The sequence below is a fragment of the Tupaia chinensis genome, unplaced genomic scaffold (genome assembly GCF_000334495.1).
Source record: "Tupaia chinensis unplaced genomic scaffold, TupChi_1.0 Scaffold000063_1, whole genome shotgun sequence".
Classification (NCBI taxonomy): domain Eukaryota; kingdom Metazoa; phylum Chordata; class Mammalia; order Scandentia; family Tupaiidae; genus Tupaia; species Tupaia belangeri.
Genome location: NW_006159521.1, coordinates 2929029 through 2948133, shown reverse-complemented (window position 1 = coordinate 2948133; position 19105 = coordinate 2929029). Strand labels below are relative to the sequence as shown.

Below are 19105 nucleotides of genomic sequence, written 5' to 3'. Positions count from 1 at the left end.
CTAAGAAGTAGTTTTGAGATTTTAAATGGCCAGCATCTCTCTGCCCTTTCAACTGTGCCAGGTTTCATTTTCTACTGAATTCCTTTATAAGTAGAAAGGGGCTTGTCCACCTGTGTGAAGAGGTGTGAGGAGGTGGGACCACTTGTGTGCCCATCACAGGAAACTGAATTTGACAAAGAAGCTGGACATTGTTTGAGCAGGTGCAGGTATACCACAGATACTGAAGGGTCAGTTCCAGGCCACCACAATAAAGTCAGTATTGCAGTGATACAAGTCACACACATTTTTTGGTTTCCCAGTGCATGTAAAAGTTATGTGTTAGAATCAGCAGGTGATGGGGTAGTTGGGATACTGGACTTCCACATCGTCAACTGTGGTGAAGTTCCGGACCTGGCAGCTTGCTTTCTCACTTTCTGTCTCAGTCTGTCTGTCTCTCTCGTGAGCTCCTATGCCCTATAGCAAATTTAAAAATAACAATAATAATGAGAAATAAAATTAAATAAATCATTCTTTTTTTATTAAAGAGATTTATTTGCTATAGAGTACGTGTGCTCACTGGAGAGTTAGAAAGTGAGAAATCAACCCCCCCCCAGGGCAGGATGGCCATGCTGCAGTCCCTTCTCCTCCATTCTCCTCTCGGGATTTTGGGCACACATGCACACATGCCCGGTATGAGTTTTAAGCCACCAGGTCTGGGACTTGAACCACAGTTGACTACATGGGAGTCCATTATACCATCTGCTGGTCCCTAAATAAATCATTTTTTAAAGAATTATTTTAACTATTATTATTATTATTATTATTATTATTATTATTTTCCAGTTATGATTTTCCAGTTTGATCAGACAGAGAGAGAGAGGAAAAGTGAGAAAGCAAGCCACCAGGTTCAGGACTTAAATCACAGTCGGCCATGTGGGAGTCCAGTGTCCCCAACCACCATGCCACCTTCCAGCTCAATAAATGATTTTTTTAAGTTATGTGTATATTACACTGTAGTCTATTAAGTGTGCAATAACATTATATCTTTTTTAAAAAGTGCATATCTTCATTTAGAAATTATTGCTAAAAATGTTCTCAACCATCTAAGCCTTCAATGAATCATAATCTTTTTGCTGGGACCAACAGGCGGTATAGTGGTTAAGGTATTGAATTCCCACATGGTCAGCCACAGTTCAAATCCTGGACCCGGCAGTTTGAAACTCATGCCAGGCTTGTGCATGCATGCCCAAAATCCTTAGAGAAGAATGGAGGAGAAGAGATTACAGCATGGTCATCCCCCCCGGGGGATGATTTCTCACTTTCTGTCTCCCTGTTTTGCTCTGTCTCTCTGGTGAGTCCATGTACCCTATAGCAAAATCTTTCCAGAAAAAAACAAACAAACAAACAAAAAACAACTTTTTGCTGATGGAGAGTCTTGCCTTAATGTTGGTGACTGCTGGCCACTGAGGGTGGTACTTGTCAAAGGTTGGAGTGACTGTGGCCATTTCTTTCTCTTTATTTTTTCAAATTTTGTTTATTTCTTCCATGAGCAAGAGGAGGAGGGTGATAGAGACAGCATCCCCAACTGGGGCCTGACATTACAATCCACCTCCAGCTCAGCCAGCCCTAGATTATGAGCCTGTGTATGCCCAGTGTACCAAAGGAAATCTCTGGACATGAACCCAGAATCTTCCCACAGAGTTTCATGTTTTACCACTGTACCACCACTAGGCTCCCGCAGTTTCTTAGATAAGATAACAGAGAAGTTTGCCACATTGATTGATTCTTCCTCTCATGGAAGATTTCTCCATAGCACGTGATGCTGTTTGATAGCATCTTACCCACAGTAGAACTTCTTTCAAAATTGAAGTGAATCTTGGGCCAGCCAGTGGCATGGTGGTTAAGGTGACTGGATCCCATAAGGCCAACCATGCAATTTGAGTCCCACATCTGGTGGCCTGAAAAACATATTGGGCACATATGTATGCATGTTCAAATCCAGAAAGGAGAATTGAGGAGAAGGGATTGTCGTGGTGGTCAAGGAGGTGATTTCTCACTTTGTGTGTCTCTGCCAAGCACATGTGCCCTCTGGCAAAATTTTGAAGATAATTCATTTTTAAAAATTAGAATGAATCCTCTCAAATAACGCCTCTGGTTTGTCAGTTAAGTTTATGTAATAATCTTTTGTAGTTATTTCAACAATGTTTGCAGAATCTTGACCACAAATATATTTTATCTCAAGAAGCCACTTTCTTTGCTCATCCATAAGTAACAACTCTCATCCATTCAAGTTTTATTATGAGCTTGTAGCAATGTAGTCATATCTTCAGGCTCCACTTCTTATTCTAGTTCTTTCTCTGTTTCTACCATATATGCAGTTAACTTCCTCTACTGACGTTTTAAACCCCTCACCAACATCCCTGAGGTTTAGAGTCAATGTCTTTCAACGCTCACTAATGTTGATATTTGACCTCCTCCCATGAATCATAAGTGTTCTTAATGGCATCTAGGATGACAGATCCTTTCTAGAATATTTTATATTTACTTTGCCCAGATCCATCAGAGGACTTACTGTCTATGTCCTTTACAAAATGTGTTTTTTTAAATAATAAGACTTGAACACCAAAACGACTCCTTGACCCATGGGCTACAGAATGGATGGGCTACATACATGAAGACTACAGTAATATTCTTGAACATGAAAACAACATTAATCTCCTTGGACATCTTCATAATTGCTCTTGAATGACTGGGTACATTTCCAATGAACAGTAATATTTTTGAAAAAAATCTTTTTTTCTTGAGCAGTAGGTCTCCACAGAGGGCTTAAAACCAGGCAGTTAACCATGCCGTAAGTATGCTGTCATTGCTTCATTGTTCCATTTCTAGAGGGTAGACTGAGTAGCTTTAATGTAATTCTTAAGGGCCCTGAGATTTCTGGAATAGTGAGCATTGACTCCAGCTTCAAATCACCTGGTTAGCCCCTTACAAGAAAGTCAGCCTGTCCTTTGAAGCTTTGAAACCAGTCATTGACTTTTCCTTTCTAACTTCAAAAGTTTTAGATGGCATTTTCTTCCAGTTAAAGGCTGTTCATTTACATTGAAAGCCTGCTGTTCAGTGTATCTGCCTTATCAGTGATCGTAGATCTACTGAATAACTTAGTGCAGTGTCTTCAACACCACTTGCCGCTTCACCTTGTATTTTTATATTATGGAGACACCTTCTTTCCTTAAATCTCATAAACGAACCTCTGCTAACTTCTTGCTTTGCTTCTGCAACTTCTTCACTTCTCTCAGCCTTCATAGAATTGAGGAGAGTTAGAGTCTTACTCTAGATTGGGCTTTGGCTAAAGAGAATGTGGTTTGATCTTCTATCCAGACCACTAACTATCAGGAATACGACTGTTTCACTTTCTTATTCATGTGTTCACTGGAGTAGCATTCTTAATATCTCCAAGAACTTTTCCTTTGCTTTCACAGCTTGGTTGTTTGTCACAAAAGTCTATCTTTCAACCCATCTTGGCTTTTAACGTGCCTTCCTCACTAAGCTTAAACATTTCTAGCTTTTGATTTAAAGTGAGAAGTGTGGGTCTTTTCACTTGAACATGTAGTAACCCTTGTAGGGTAGTTAATTGGTGGTGCCCCCCAAATTATAGTAGTAACATCAAAAATCACTGATCACAGATCATCTTAACAGATATAATACTAATAAAAAAGGTTTGGAATATTACAACTATTACAAAATGTGGCACAGAGACATGGAGTGAACACTTGCTTTTGGAAAAATGCCACCCAACTCAGGGTTACCACAAACATTCCATTTGCAGAAAACACAACTCTGCACAGCACAATAAAATGAAGTATGCCTGTACTTCAGATTTCATCAGAAATTTTATAGGAAAATATTTCTGCATGTCTTTGAAGGGTAATATCTATGTCCCTACAGATACTTTGTTAGTATAGGAAATTAATTCCTGTGTTAGTGGGTGGCACCAAAAGAAAAATCATGTATTTATGTCACTTGACTTATAAATGTCCTTGCCCTTTGGTTAACTCAGTCTCTCACCTTGTAAAAGAGAGTTTTGAACAGAGGTAGGCTATGGCCCCTTTATCCACAAAAGCCATGACCTGGGAGTTATCGCCGCGTTGTTTCCAGTGTTTCCTTACAACTCTCAGGCAGGTCCTGGATCAGCAGTTCGGTATCACCTGGGAGTGGTAAGAAAGGCAGTTTCTCAGTCCCCACCGGTGTTGGTTTTCTCTGGCTGCTACAATGCATTACCGCAAACTAGGTAGCTTTCAACAGAACTTTATTATCTCATAATTCTGAAGACTAAACATCCAAAATCAAGGTGTTAGAAAGGCCCTGCTCCCTCTGGAGGCTGTAGAGCAGATTCTCTGGAGAATCTCTTCTTTGCCTCCTGCATCTTCTGGCATCAGACATTCCTTGACTTCCCCCTTGTCACGGCCTCCATGATCACATTATTCCCAGCTATTCTCTGAGTCTCTTCAGTCTCTGATTGTGGACACTAGTTATTAGATTTAGGGTCCACTCAGGGTAAACCAGGATGATCTTATTTCAAGATCCTTAATTTAAATACATTTGCAAATACCTCTTATCTAAATAAGGATCACATTCCCAGGGTCCAAGGTTTTGGAACCCTCATTTAACCCACTGTGATATCCCAGACCCAGGATCAACATTTATGCACTTAATACTCTGTGTTGTCTTAATTTATGTGCTAATCCAGGTGAGGATATTTCCTGTTCTGTCTTGTCGTTCAAGAACAAATGTTCTTGGGTGCATGTGTCAGCTCACAGTGTGGCATTTTACCACTACACTGCCATCCAGTGTATACAGGCAAAGAATTTTTTTTTTTTGAGTGGTTTTTGCTATAGGGTGTGTGCGCTCGCCAGAAAGAGAGAGACAGACAGAGAGACAGAAAGTGAGAAATCACCCCCCCCCAAGGGGGGAATGGCCACGCTGCAATCCCTTCTCCTCCATTCTCCTCTTGGATCTTGGGCACGCACACACACGCACCCAGCATGAGTTTAAGCCACTGGGTCTGGGACTCGAACCACAGTCGACTACATGGGAGTCCAGTGACATAGCCATTATGCTATCTGCTGGTCCCTACAGGCAAAGATTTTTGAAGGGATGTTCTTTTCTCTATACTTAGGGAGCTTAGCCAAGACTCCCTATCTTCCACGCTCTTGCTTTGCCTCCTGCATCTTCTGGCATCAGACATTCCTTGACTTCCCCCTTGTCACGGCCTCCATGATCACATTATTCCCAGCTATTCTCTGAGTCTCTTCAGTCTCTGATTGTGGACACTAGTTATTAGATTTAGGGTCCACTCAGGGTAAACCAGGATGATCTTATTTCAAGATCCTTAATTTAAATACATTTGCAAATACCTCTTATCTAAATAAGGATCACATTCCTTAGAAAAAATAAACAACTTTTAAAAACCTCAAGGATAAAAATAGAGAAACAAGACATTTAAGGGACACAGAAATGGAGGATTGGGACCAGCAGTTAGCATAATGGCTATGTCGCTGGACTCCCACGTAGTCGACCACGGTTCGAGTCCAGCACCTTAACCACTATGCTGGTCACCTGCTGGCCCCAAAAATGTACTTTTAAAATAGCAAAATTAATATAGAAAACATTCCTGTTCTGACTTTGGTACATAGAGGACATATCCTGTGCCCTGACCCCTGCTAACCCAGTAGTTCCCATTCCATTTGGCTGTGACACCAGTGCCATTTCTGGGGAAGAAGATGAAATTGAATGCAAGTGTTTGAGACTCCTGCCTGAGGTCGTGCAGGCCAGCCCTGCACACAGGTGTTGGGCTAAAGCAGGGAATTGGGTGAAAATCCAGCTCATGCTCTCACCAGCCCACACTTGAAGGTTCCCAAAGGAGCTTCTTTACGATTCATACAAAGGCCTCCTAAGGGCCTGCAGCAGCTCTGCTCAAGTGCTTTAAAACCTATCTGTAAGATAACCAACATGGAAATGGAAATTGAGGAGGGAAGTGTGTTTATTGCCAGCTAATACTCTTGTCTCACTATTAGCTCTCATGAAATTTTCTTTTTTGGACATCCAACCCCACCTTGCCCTTAAATACTCACACCGTACTCCCTGTCCTGCCCTTCTTTGTTCCTAACTCAGTGACTGCTGATAGAAAGTGGCCTTCTTGCCTGCAACCTGTAACACCCTTTCTTCTTTCTCGTGCTCCCAAGAAGCATTAAGGGAGTTACTGGCCACAAGTTTGGATTTAAATACACATTGTAGGAATAATTTAGCAATTAGTCATGACCACACGGAATGAGGAGTTGACCGGGAAAGGTGTGATTCGTGCCATTGTATTTTATCCGGGAATAGATTATGGAGTCTGAGGCAAATACAACAACATATCAAAGTCTGGTAATCTGGATGCTAGGTAGAAGGGTATTGCTGTATAAGTCTCAGACTTTAAGTTTCCCCAGACTGTTTATTGCTTTACAAAGCAGCAAGCAAATACCCAATGATAGGCTTCAAAAGTCCACTATGACAGAAGCAGCAGAGCTAGAATAAAGATAAAAAGTAACAGAGAGAGTGGAGTAAGGCTAGAGTCGGATGGCTGGTTCCTGTCTCATCCCTACTCTTAGCTAATGAGGATGAACACATTCCTTCACCTGTCTAAGCCTCAGTTCTTCATTTGTGCAGATTAAGTGAGGACATGCACATTAAGCATTCCCCATGGGATACACCCAGTTGATATCTATGACTTTGGACCCGCAGCCTCCAGCTGGCAAGCTTTACTGAGCATCCATGGAGTGGGTGTGGTTGTGCCCTTCTGGAAATAGGCTGTGCTGGGGCAGTGGTTAGCTGTTCTGATAAGCTTTGCTTTTTCTCTCCCAGGTTGAGCTAATTGTAAACAGAACATCCAGGTTGATGGGAAATCATTTGTATTTTTATTCCCCATCCAAGTCTTGTTTAAAATGCATGAGGCAGAAGGCAATTGGCTAGCTTCCTAAAAGCATTCGAAGGTTCCTTTCATCTCAAGCTTCTTTTCTTAACTCCCCTGCCACACTGCTCCTCTTCTGAGTTTGTAAGTTGTCTTTGGTTCTTTAAAAAGCTTATTCATGGGGCCGGCAGGTTGCGTGGTGGTTAAAGTGCTAGACTCCCACATGGCCAATTACGGTTCAAGTCCCAGACCTGGCAGCTTGCTTTCTCACTTTTCCTTTCTCGCTCTCTCTGGTCAAATTAAATAATAATAAAAATAACAATAAATAAAATTAAGTAAATAATTTTTTTAAAAGACGTAATTTGTAAAATTGATGATTTATAAAGTTGAATGTAATTCTGTGTCTCAGAAGAGGTTTCTTAGCATGTCAGCCACATTTAGAGAAAAAATGAAGAAGTCCCCAAAGGAAGTGAAAACCAGGCAAGGGTCCATTAATTAACAAGTATTTTGAGAAGAAAATTGCAGCCTATTTCCTGTCAATCATCTCAGCTTGTCCCCAACCCCCTCCCTCTCAGGGGTTCCCCTAAGGAGACCCAGGTTGAGCTAATTGTAAACAGAACATCCAGGTTGATGGGAAATCATTTGTATTTTTATTCCCCATCCAAGTCTTGTTTAAAATGCATGAGGCAGAAGGCAATTGGCTAGCTTCCTAAAAGCATTCGAAGGTTCCTTTCATCTCAAGCTTCTTTTCTTAACTCCCCTGCCACACTGCTCCTCTTCTGAGTTTGTAAGTTGTCTTTGGTTCTTTAAAAAGCTTATTCATGGGGCCGGCAGGTTGCGTGGTGGTTAAAGTGCTAGACTCCCACATGGCCAATTACGGTTCAAGTCCCAGACCTGGCAGCTTGCTTTCTCACTTTTCCTTTCTCGCTCTCTCTGGTCAAATTAAATAATAATAAAAATAACAATAAATAAAATTAAGTAAATAATTTTTTTAAAAGAAGTAATTTGTAAAATTGATGATTTATAAAGTTGAATGTAATTCTGTGTCTCAGAAGAGGTTTCTTAGCATGTCAGCCACATTTAGAGAAAAAATGAAGAAGTCCCCAAAGGAAGTGAAAACCAGGCAAGGGTCCATTAATTAACAAGTATTTTGAGAAGAAAATTGCAGCCTATTTCCTGTCAATCATCTCAGCTTGTCCCCAACCCCCTCCCTCTCAGGGGTTCCCCTAAGGAGACACGTACTTGGTGATGCATCTGTTTTGTTTTGTTCTGTTCCATGAAAGGTGACACAGCTGGCAAGCTACTTTGAGCCCTTGATCTTGGCTGCAGTCGGTGTGGCCTCCAAGGTTCTCGACCATCAGCAGCAGATGACGGTGCTAGACCAGACCAAGACGCTGGCAGAGTCCGCCCTGCAGATGTTGTATGCAGCCAAAGAAGGTGGTGGAAATCCCAAGGTATGATTCAGGATTTCAGAGAGCTCAGCAAGATATCACATAGTCCTACAGCATTGCATCCCTCCAGGAGAAGGCACCTCTATTTTCGTTTTTTTTTTAAGAGAGAGAATTTTGCTATAGTGTACATGCACTTGCTGGAGAGACAGAGAGAGAGAGATAAACCGACCGACCAAAAGCAAGGAATCACTCCCTAGGGGGGATGGCTATGCAGCAATTCCTTCTCCTCCATTCTCTTCTTGGGACTTTGGCCATTCACGCACACATACTTGGTGTGAGTTTTAAGCCACCAGGTCCAGGGCTCAAACTATATGGGAGTCCAGTGACGACTATGTGGGAATCTAGCGACATAGTCATAACGCCACCGACCGACCCAAAGCAAGGAATCACTCCCTAGGGGGGATGGCTATGCAGCAATTCCTTCTCCTCCATTCTCTTCTTGGGACTTTGGCCATTCACGCACACATACTTGGTGTGAGTTTTAAGCCACCAGGTCCAGGGCTCAAACTATATGGGAGTCCAGTGACGACTATGTGGGAATCTAGCGACATAGTCATAACGCCATCTGCTGGTCCCAACACCTCCATTCTTGATGGGTAGCATTTGATTTCCCACTCTATGGTGGGAAATAATCTTCTCTGGCCTCTTCCAGAGATCTTTAGGAGGAATACCAAGAAATATACACAATTAAGGCTTATGTATAAGTCTTTTTTTAGACCAGATGTGTAGGTAAGCATCCTTGGGGAAGAACAGTGTTTGTCACAATCGTTACAGGAATAAAAATTACAATTTCCTGGACAACTGTTCAGTGTTGACATCCGCCTTGCACAAAACAAAGCTCTACTGTTTTCCTGTGAATGTCATTTCTGTATGTAAAAGACATAGATTAAATTATAAGCCGCCCCCTTACCCGCTTGCAGAAGGAACATTTCTTCAGCCTCTTGTGTCACCCAGCTGCTTTAAATGGCCAAACCAAAATGGCGACATCTCATGTGGGCTTTGAACTTGGGAATTTAGGAAGAGCATGTGCAAAGCATGGGGTTATAAAAGGATTGTGCTGTCTTTGAAAAACTGTCAGCAGTCTGCTGGAGCTGGAGCGTGCAGAGCATGGGGAGGTACAGACGGGGGGATGATAGGCTAGGCTGTGTAGTGATGGGTCTCATCTCACTCTAAGGAGCATGGCCTTTATTGAAAGCAGCGGGGAGCCGTCGATGGTCTCCAAGAAGGGGGATGACACAGCCAGTCCACATTTTAGAAACAAACTGGTGGCAGTGTGAGTACTGTCTTGGACTTACATTTTCAGTGTCAATCTTTCAGTCATTTATCTGGCAATCATTAAAAGCCTAATTCTGGGGATGCTACAACTATTAAGAGCTAATCACTGCCGTCAAGTGATTGGGAGTCCTTTGGAAAAGTAAGTCGAGTTGCTAAAGTGGTAGAAGAAGGATAAGGAATGCCATTTTGACTGAGAGGTCAGCGATGACCTGACATCGGTCCAGCTCTGCTGCCCTTTGCACCCTTCCCTAACTGGGGGACCCAGAACTCCGCCTTCTGACTTGGTGCTGGGTTGTTTTCTCCCCAGGGATGTTTACTGCCACCTATCTCCATCCCTACCTGAGCAGGTTGCAAAAGCACTAGAATAATGACAAGCAGAAGTTTTCGTGACCTTTAAGACATTAGTGCATCTCCTTGGCCTGCAAGTTCCGAGCTCCTTGTGGAAATGTACTGTAGCTGAACGAAGTCATGGCTGGCAGCACGCTGTTCCCCCGGGATGCTTCATGATTCCGTCTTCTGCTTGGAGATGGTGCCTGGAAGAGTTTGCGCCCAGAACCCCAGCTAGGCATCAGTTTCAGTAAACGACCAGAAGCACCTGAATGATGAAGTAAGACGACATGTGTGAAGGCAAGGCAGGGGGCACCTCGGTCCCCTCACCTATCTCATTCAGCTGTGCTCCGTCTGCAGACCCTTACAGGCTTGTCCCCAAAGACACCAGGGACACTAAAAATTTGGTTTTTAGACCCCTTCCTAAGAGGCTTAACACAGAGACTTAATCGACCTGGCTATGAATCTTGGAGCAAATGCTCACTAGGTTTTGTTTGCTGTGTTAGGTGTCAGACATTCCTGTTTGCAGAGGAAATAAGGTTAAGTGTCGTTAGTTACTGGTAACTTTGATTTGGTGAAGAATAGCACCAGTCTGGAGGTCAGACATAATTGGATTCAAACCCCAGCTCTACTTTGTGATGGCAGATTTCCTCATTGCTTTGCTGCCTTCCCTAAACGGTGAGGTTAATTGAGAATACCTCTCGAGGGTGGTCGGAGAGACTGAATGAGATGTGTCTTACATAGCAGGTGCTCACCAGAAACAGGTGCCAGCCTCAGGCTGCGTGTTAATGAATTCCGTTTGCTATGTAGCCTCCCCCTGCACCCACTGGGCTCCCTTCCACATTGTTCCCTGACCCCCCAGAGCTCTTTCCGCACTCACCCCTGCCCCACCCAGGTCCCTTCCACAGCAGCCCGATGGGCCTGACAGCTTCTGCCTGTACCACTCCAGCAAAATTGCCCTCTCCTTTGTTGGACAGTTCTAACTATTGTTGTTTCTGCCCCTCGGCTGAAGTTGGATTCTGCACCCCTGTAGCCTTCTCCCATTTGCCAAACCCCAGCGATGTCTATGACTGCTTTCCTGAGCTTTGTAGTTAAAGCACTACAATAAAGAAACAAGCTTCCCTTGAAGGAGACTTCAGACACGTGTCCAGAAAAGAACACAGTCTGACTTTCCTCATCTGTTGTGCCATGAGGAGCTATAACAAGGAACGCTTCTAGAATCTGAAATAACAACCTCATTGTTGGGCCTCCTGCCTCCACTTACCGGATCACTGTTGGTCCTTTGAACGTGCGTTAATTGAGACCCTACTGTGTCTTTGAGTGTCTCAAACAATTGTGCTCAGCTAGCAGGTGTGTATGGTGTGAGATGAGGCTGTCTAATAGAGATGGGACTTGCCTTTGGAGTTCAGAGGAAGGAGCCCTGAGTGAAGCCTGGGATAATTGGAGGAGGCTTCACAGAAGAGGTAGCCGCACTGACCCTCTAAGGATCTGTAAAACTTAAACGTGAGGAGTGCAGGAGAGCCTGCCTTCTAGAGAATTCATCAGCTTGAACAGACAGGGAGGTGACTCATTTCTGGGATAGCTGAGAGCAAGGATACATTTTTGTAGCTTTCCGTGATCTGGCACAGGGAGTGCCCTTTCCATTTTCCAAAGAGCAGTTTTGTCACTGACCACTGCTGCCCCCCAAATTTGCTTCTGATATCCTCCTAAGCTCAGGTGAGAGAGCACATCTTTGGCAAACACTGCTTACACCTCCCTCCAAAGCATGTACTTAAAGATTTTTTTAAAGAATTATTTATTGGGACCAGCAGTTAGCCTAATGGCTATGTCGCTGGACTCCCATGTAGTCAACCGCGGTTCGCGTCCCGGACCTGGTTGCTTAAAACTCACACCGGGCGCGTGTGCATGCATGCCCAAGATCCTGAGTGGAGAATGGAGGAGAAGGGATTGCGGCATGGCCATCCCCCCTAGGGGGTGATTTCTCACTTTCTATCTCTCTTTCTCTCTGTCTGGTGAGCGCACGTGCCCTATAGCAAAAACCTCTCCAAAAAAAAAAAGAGAGAATTATTTATTTAACATGTATTTATTTATTTTTATTCATTCATTCATTCCAGTTTGACCAGAGAGGGACAGAGGAAGTGAGAGAGAAAGAGAGAGAGAAAGTGAGACAGCAAGCCACGCCAGTTTGGGACTCAAATCACGGTCGGCCATGTGGGAGTGCAGGGTCCCAACCACCACACCACTTGCCAAACCCCCATGTACTTAATTTTAATATGAATCTGTAGAATTGCTGACATTTTTGTATTACCAACAGTCATCTCGTAACCGAGGCTTAAAGAAAGACACCCCTCCCATTTTACCCTGTAAAAAATGAGGCTGTGTTTGTGTGAGGTGCTCTCTGTGCAGAGTTATGTAGAGGAGACTTCTCTTGTCAAAATAAAGGAGACTGCACATGTTGTGTTTCACCTTTTCTGTGCCGTGAGATCAACCATCGGCCTAAATGACCCCTTTACTCCCTCGCGTCCGGAGAGAGATACACGCGTCCTGACACCGTTGCCTCAGGATCACCACCCACGATCAGCGTGCATCTCACCTCTCGTCAGCTGTCGTGTTTGAAGAACGCCGTTTGCTTCCCATGGCTTTTCATTTAGGCAGGACTAATCCTGGGGCTTACATAGCCTCATCCTGAAATTCTTCTCTTTTATTTAAATCATCACTCAGTTGTTATTTACCATTTCCCACTGGCTTCCTTCCCTTTTCATCTGCCAAAGTAAAGATGCAGCATCTTGGCTCTCTTGGAGAGCTTGTCTCCCCGCGGTGGGTCGGACGACCACAGCCACTGGATGGATGGACCAGTCCTGGGCCCAGTGCAGTTCTGATTCCAGCTACCTTCCCTGAGGTCAGGTTTTGCAGGGCGAAGGCACAGTCCCTGCTAGACTGCCCTTGTTATAAACAATGAGGCGTCTGCACCCTTATCCTCTCACTGGACGTTCCCGGCGTGGTCCTGTTACAGTTATTCCCATTTTACTGAGGTCGAAGTCGAGCCTGTGGCCATTTAGTAGACAGCAGTGGCGCCAAACCAGAACCTGAATGCTTCTGACCAGTGCCTCGACGGTGTCCTCTGCAGTTTGTTGCCACTGGAGGTGTCTTTCAGGGAGCCGGCACTGCCATTGCTGCATCTTTCTTCCGTTCACCTACCCAGCACCTGCTCTGTGCTTGGCTTTAAGGAATCTCCGAGGCATGCTCTCAGGAAAGCATGAGTCCTCGAGCCTTGCCCAATGAGCATGTCTTTGGAGAACTTTCTTCACTCTTCCCTCCACCCCCAGGGCAATACAAATCGCGGCATAAGTTCCAAAGCATGTTAGGCTTCCACAGCTGTGTCTCACGTGTATGTATCTACATTTCCATGATCCGGTCTTTTTGTAGAAAGGAGATGATACTGTATTGGGCAACTGTGAAAAGAAGTACATCTGTTATGACCATATGTTTCCTTTATATTAGTTTTTATATCAAACGTGTCAACACGTGTATTTAGGAACCCGTGGCATTCTCTCTCTAGCATCCTGAATAGGCTGACATATGAAACCAGCCAGGTCATAAGATGTGGCTTACTATTGCCATTTTATTTTTCCTCCTGATTACAAAAGAGGGATTTTTTTTTTCTATTTGCCTTTCTTGTTTTTGTTTACTTTGCAAACAAACACGATCAGGGAAAGGGAGAGTAAAGACAATTCTCTGCTCCCTTATGAGGATATAGTTCTGTAAACTGCTTTTTAAGGTTATTCTTAAGCAAAGTGAATCATGGGGAAAGGGCACAGGGTTTGAAACATGGCGGACGATGTGGGCCAGCAGCCAACTACCGACACCATGGAGGAGCGCCTGGATCTCATCAGGCTCAGCCTGGACGAGCAAATTTACGTGAAAATGAGAAGTGATCGAGAGCTTCGAGGAAGGTTACACGCCTATGATCAGCATTTAAATATGATACTAGGAGATGTGGAAGAAACTGTGACTACTATAGGAATTGATAAAGAAACATATGAAGAGATACATAAATCAGCAAAATGGAATATTCCAGTGCTCTTCGTCCAGGAAGATGGTGTTGTGTACTAATTGCCCCTCCACTGAGAGTAGGCTAAAACAGAATTTGTTCTGTATGGAAAAATAGGGGACTTCATACAGTTACCTGTTTCAGTGTCCGAGACCTTCAAAGGAGAAACATGCATCTATTCTGGTATGATCCGAGGATGCTTTGCCTCCTGCACGAGCTGATGTATAGATAACTCACAACTTCTGAGGCTGATGGCATTTTTATTTTTCTCCAGCTCTTCCAATAGATGCGATCACTAAGGAAGAAGCGAATCGTGTCTAAAAGGCCGAGCCCCGTCCTCACATTTACAATTCCCTTCTCAGGCACAGCACACTCACGATGCCATCACCGAGGCCGCCCAGCTGATGAAGGAAGCCGTGGATGATCTCATGGTGACACTGAATGAAGCTGCCAGTGAAGTGGGCCTGGTGGGAGGCATGGTCGATGCCATTGCGGAAGCCATGAGCAAGGTGGGTGTGGTTCCCAGTTTCTCCCGCACTGGGAGAAGGGTTGGCTTCATCTCCTCCTCGGACTTCCTCAGACTTGGTGCCCATGTGCTTTTCTCAGAGGAGCTGACAGTTCAGGCTGATACCAGCAAACCCTCTTTTCACGAGGGCTCTGGGTAACGTACGATGTCCAGTCGTGTGTCCAACATACTATTCTTTATTATCCAGTCATTGCCCTTGTTCACCTGTTGCTCCCTTCCTTCCAGTTTTACATGGGGAAGGAAATGGAGATGCAAAAGGTATCCCTGGTCTTCTCATTGTAAAGGGGAAATATTTATTCTCCTATCTACTTCATAGGGTGGTGTGGGGAACTAACTCCAAAATGAAATAATGACGTGATTCCCAGGTGCTGGTCTTTGGAATTGCAGGGAGCATTTTAGATTGCTGAGTCCTGGACTGCATCCCTGACCTACTCAGTTGGAATCTCTGTGGGGTGGAGCTTATGAATCTCTATTCGTACTTTAAAAATTCCCCATTGTCTGGTATCTAGCCAAGTGCAGAAACCACCGAAACTGTACGTGTAAGAGCCCTGAGTGGCCCGTAGGCTATGGGCTTGGTGTATCATTTTCTCATTTAGTGGCCCACCAATTGCGTTGGGTCAGGAGGGAAATAAGGCTGGAGACAGTCTTAACTTTATGTCTCCAGCACTGGCCTCCAAGGAATCTTTACTAGTCCTGTCAATTTGATATTCATTAGAATGAACAGTTGTTCATCAACATCTAATTGCCTCCTTGTGATAGCACAGCCAAGAATTTTAGGCATCGTCTGTGTTTTGAAATGTCCACTCTCGGGTTGTAACTACCTTAATACAGTTTTTTAGGATAATGAGCAGTGTTTAATTGCTAATGTAGAAAAGATTGATTATTCATATCTCCATAAGGGAATGATACCCTGAAATGACAATTAGAAAATTATTCTTAAACATAATGCAATCGTTGCGAGACTGGTCAAGTAACAAGACCAGGCTGGAAGGCTATGGCTCCCTTTAGAGATCTCAGGCTCTGCTCTATCCAAGCATCCATTAATGTCTGCTGTGGGATCCTCCACTTCAACTATGGATGCTTGGTGGAAGATGAGTGGGATTTTCCCTTTCTCAAGGTCCTGGTGTAACTCTCAGTGGGTCTGTTTGGCTTTCAGGACATCAAAACACCAGAGCTTTAAAAATGAGCCTGGTATCTACTAAGGACATGATGTAATGGGGGCCACAGTTTCTTTGTACAAATTAGACATTCAAATGCTCACCTTTTCCTTCTTGGGTGGAAGGTGTTTTTCAAAATCACACTAATTATAGGGAAATGTCCTATAAATCCCTGGAAGGTGAAAGTCAGATCTGAGGTCTTTTTCTGATGGCCCTGTGTGAGGGACTGTAGGCACCTGATATCAGAGAGATACCAGCTGCTCTCTCGGCCCAGCACACATACTTGATTCTTCTGGAAGGGCTAGAAAATAAGCCTGGTATTACCTGGTAGCAGTAATGAGGAACTTCTGGTTACATGAGACACCGAGGCCAGGGGCAAGTTCTTTCCTTTCCCTCGGTGGTTCTGTGAAGCATGAAACAGGGAATTCGTTGCTACCCCTAGACTCTTACCTACCCAGACCTGACATCTAAGGTACCTCTTCCCCAGCTTCCCTTTACTCAGCCTGTCTCTAGGGACTTTGCATCTAGGTTCTTTGGGTCTCTAGCAAAGCATTAGAAAGCTGGCATTTTCTATGGGCATTTCTGTTCATTTGATACATTATTAGAATCATTGTATAAAATTCTTAGAGGCAGTGACTGGCAGAAGACTGTAGGTGAACCTAAAGTTGATTCTAATGTGGATGTACTTGTTGACACTTCAGGGCTTCCGCTGTCGAGGTTGTCCTTGAGATTCTCTCTAAGTACTGGAAGGTTTGGGAACTCACAGGTTAGTGTGAGGCAGTCCGCTTTCGGGGTGGCCTTAAAGAGTCACTCACGCCCTCTGAACCATTCACTGAGGTTAGTGATTCTGACCCTGTGAGACTTAGAGACCAGTACATTTTCTTTGTTTTTGTTTTCATGTTTTTTTTTTTTTTCTTTTTAGACTAGAAAGAAAATTAGAGACCAAGCAAACAAAAACCCTGCTATCGATATCATAATTATTTCAAAAAAAAAAAGTCATGTTAACACCAAAAAAAAAAAAAAAAAGAAAAATATTAGGAAGGCTATAATCTTGAATAAGGAAAAATCCTTTAAATGAAGTTTAAAGCCCTGAAACACTCACTACCTTGTTCTCACTTTCCTCATTATCTTCAGGCTGGCCAAAGTCTCGCCGTGGTGGTCGGCGGTCACTGGCTTGCTGTTCTAAGCCTCCCTCTTGCTCCAACATCCTGGCTTATTTGTGTTTTCCAACCCACATCTCAGATGAAGAATCTGGCACGTTGCCCGACACATAGAAGATGCCCGTTCAGTTTATGCTGATGAAATGAGCTCACAAGTCAACCCTTACTTGTCTGTTAGGGCCTCTAGGTCACGGTGGAGATATCGAGCAGCACCTGTCTGCCTGGTGAAGAACTCTAATAAGCCTAGCCTGGAGTTCGTGTTGATGGTCTGGTGAAAATTGCCTCCTAGGCCGCCAGTGGCTGCAGGGAGACGTGCCCTTCACTCACACATTGTGTGGAGGCCTACGGTAGCTTGTCCCTGCTCATGACATGTGCCGTTACGGAGACTCCATGTGACATGCTCCTCAAATGGACCTCCTGGCCCGTCGTCTCTTCTCTGACCCAAACTATCTCGCCCAGAGCTGCCCTGGGAAACTCAAACACATCACCGCCCGTACCAGATCTCATGTTTGCGTTGTGATTTCAAGGCTCTCCCATTCCCCCACTCTGAACAGCCCCCTCTGTTCAGGTCAGGATGACCACACTAAACTTGCCCTTCCTGGGTTCGTTTGTATTCACCTAATCTCCTCACCTGGAGTATCATTTAGCAGCCATTGGTGGCAGGGACAGCAATGATGTTGGTGGAGAGGGATAACCTTTTACTTCATCATGTCGTCTTTATCACCCTTCATTAATGTGACCTCATCCCCTCTTCCTTTACGTAGTTCCTGCCTGGGGGTAGTCTCAGTTGATTTTTCCCACAACCATGTGATGTGTGGAGGTTGAAGGACTGAGCCACAGGAGAGTATAAGTAGCCAGCTTGAGGTCTATTTGCAAGCCCTGGAACCAGGTCCTGATATAAGTCTTTACAACCAGTGTGTCCCCTAACCCTTCAAGGGACACAGCCACTGTCCCACTTGAACTAATTCCTCTATCCCACAATGATCTTGCCCTTCTGTCACTTAGAGTCAGGAGAGCAGCAAATGTCTAGTGCTTCCATTTCCTCGTATTCCACAACTTGGACCGTAAGTCAGGCTTCCGGGGTGTGGGTCTCGTGAGTTCCACCCTTCACAGGAGGCTCTGTGGTGTGGAGTCTGCCTTCTCTCCCACCTCGTCCTCCACCCTGTGAGACTTCCCCAGAAGCACTGGACTCACTCTGCCCCCTGTCTCTCAGCCAAAGCAGGGGGCTTCCTGTCTGTACCCTGCGTACGTCCCATGTACCTCAATTGAAGCCCTTATCTCAGAAGCTGGGGAATTCTGATGACTCTAGACCAAAGAATCCCTGAGGTCCTCTCTGGTTTCCAAAGTTCCTAATTCTGATCCATACAGCACACACTTCTAGAGGCTTCTTCTGACTTTTGGGTTCTTTTTCTTCCCTGTAGTTGGACGAAGGCACTCCTCCAGAACCAAAGGGAACTTTTGTCGACTATCAGACAACTGTGGTTAAATACTCGAAAGCCATTGCAGTAACAGCTCAGGAAATGGTAAGAAGACAAAGAGCTTCCTTCCCCGCTGTTGTTGCCCTTCTGTCCCCTGCCGCCTGCAAGTCTTCAGTTCCGGGACCTGTGCTGGGGAGACAGTCCGTGTTTCTAGTCCTCCTGGGCTCCAGCTTCCATCCTTAATCTGTAGTCTGGGATTTAGAAGTTCTGGTCTGCTGGAGTCTTCGTCTCATAAAGGAGCTGCAGCAGGGACTGAGACTTGGGCATGAGGACAGAGACAGAAAAGGAAGGAGAGAAAGTGTAAGAATGGGGGAAATGTGGACGGTGCTAGAATTAAGGAGAAAGAGAGGGAAAAAAAAACCCTATTCACCTCTCAAAAATCTTCAAGTTGTTTTTATATTGGGACATCAGAAAAGTCATGATGTAGTTATACAAAAAAGTGTCATAACTTCTCCAACGACCCAATAATTTGAAATTACAACACATGAAAAGATAGTTTGGGATCAAATAGAACAGAGATGAGGTTGTCCGAAAGAATCCAACGATAATACTCGGGCCGTCAGGTATTGCCAGCCTTCGTGGTGAGGGGGGGGATGTGTCTGTGTAAACATTGTCTCCTGAGAGCAGCACCCACTACAGTGTCTGGAGAATGTTTTTTCCTAGCATTTAAGACAATTGGGACTGTTTTGTATGGTCCTTAGATATAGATGACGTTGTGAGCCAGCGAATGCTGTCTTGATCATGTTAAGAGG

At 44.4% G+C, this 19105-nt stretch overlaps 1 protein-coding gene and 1 pseudogene across 1 annotated transcript in view; both read left to right on the top strand.

Annotated features, from left to right (window-relative positions):
• TLN2 (talin 2) overlaps positions 1 to 19105 on the top strand; it is a gene marked incomplete in the record, with an annotated part of 559462 nt that overhangs the window by 474008 nt on the left and 66349 nt on the right. The window contains 3 exon segments of the mRNA XM_014593350.2: positions 8212 to 8382; positions 14395 to 14541; positions 18297 to 18398. Coding sequence (XP_014448836.1) covers positions 8212 to 8382; positions 14395 to 14541; positions 18297 to 18398 — 420 coding nt within the window.
• LOC102491652 (U6 snRNA-associated Sm-like protein LSm3 pseudogene) lies at positions 13810 to 14094 on the top strand (annotated as a pseudogene).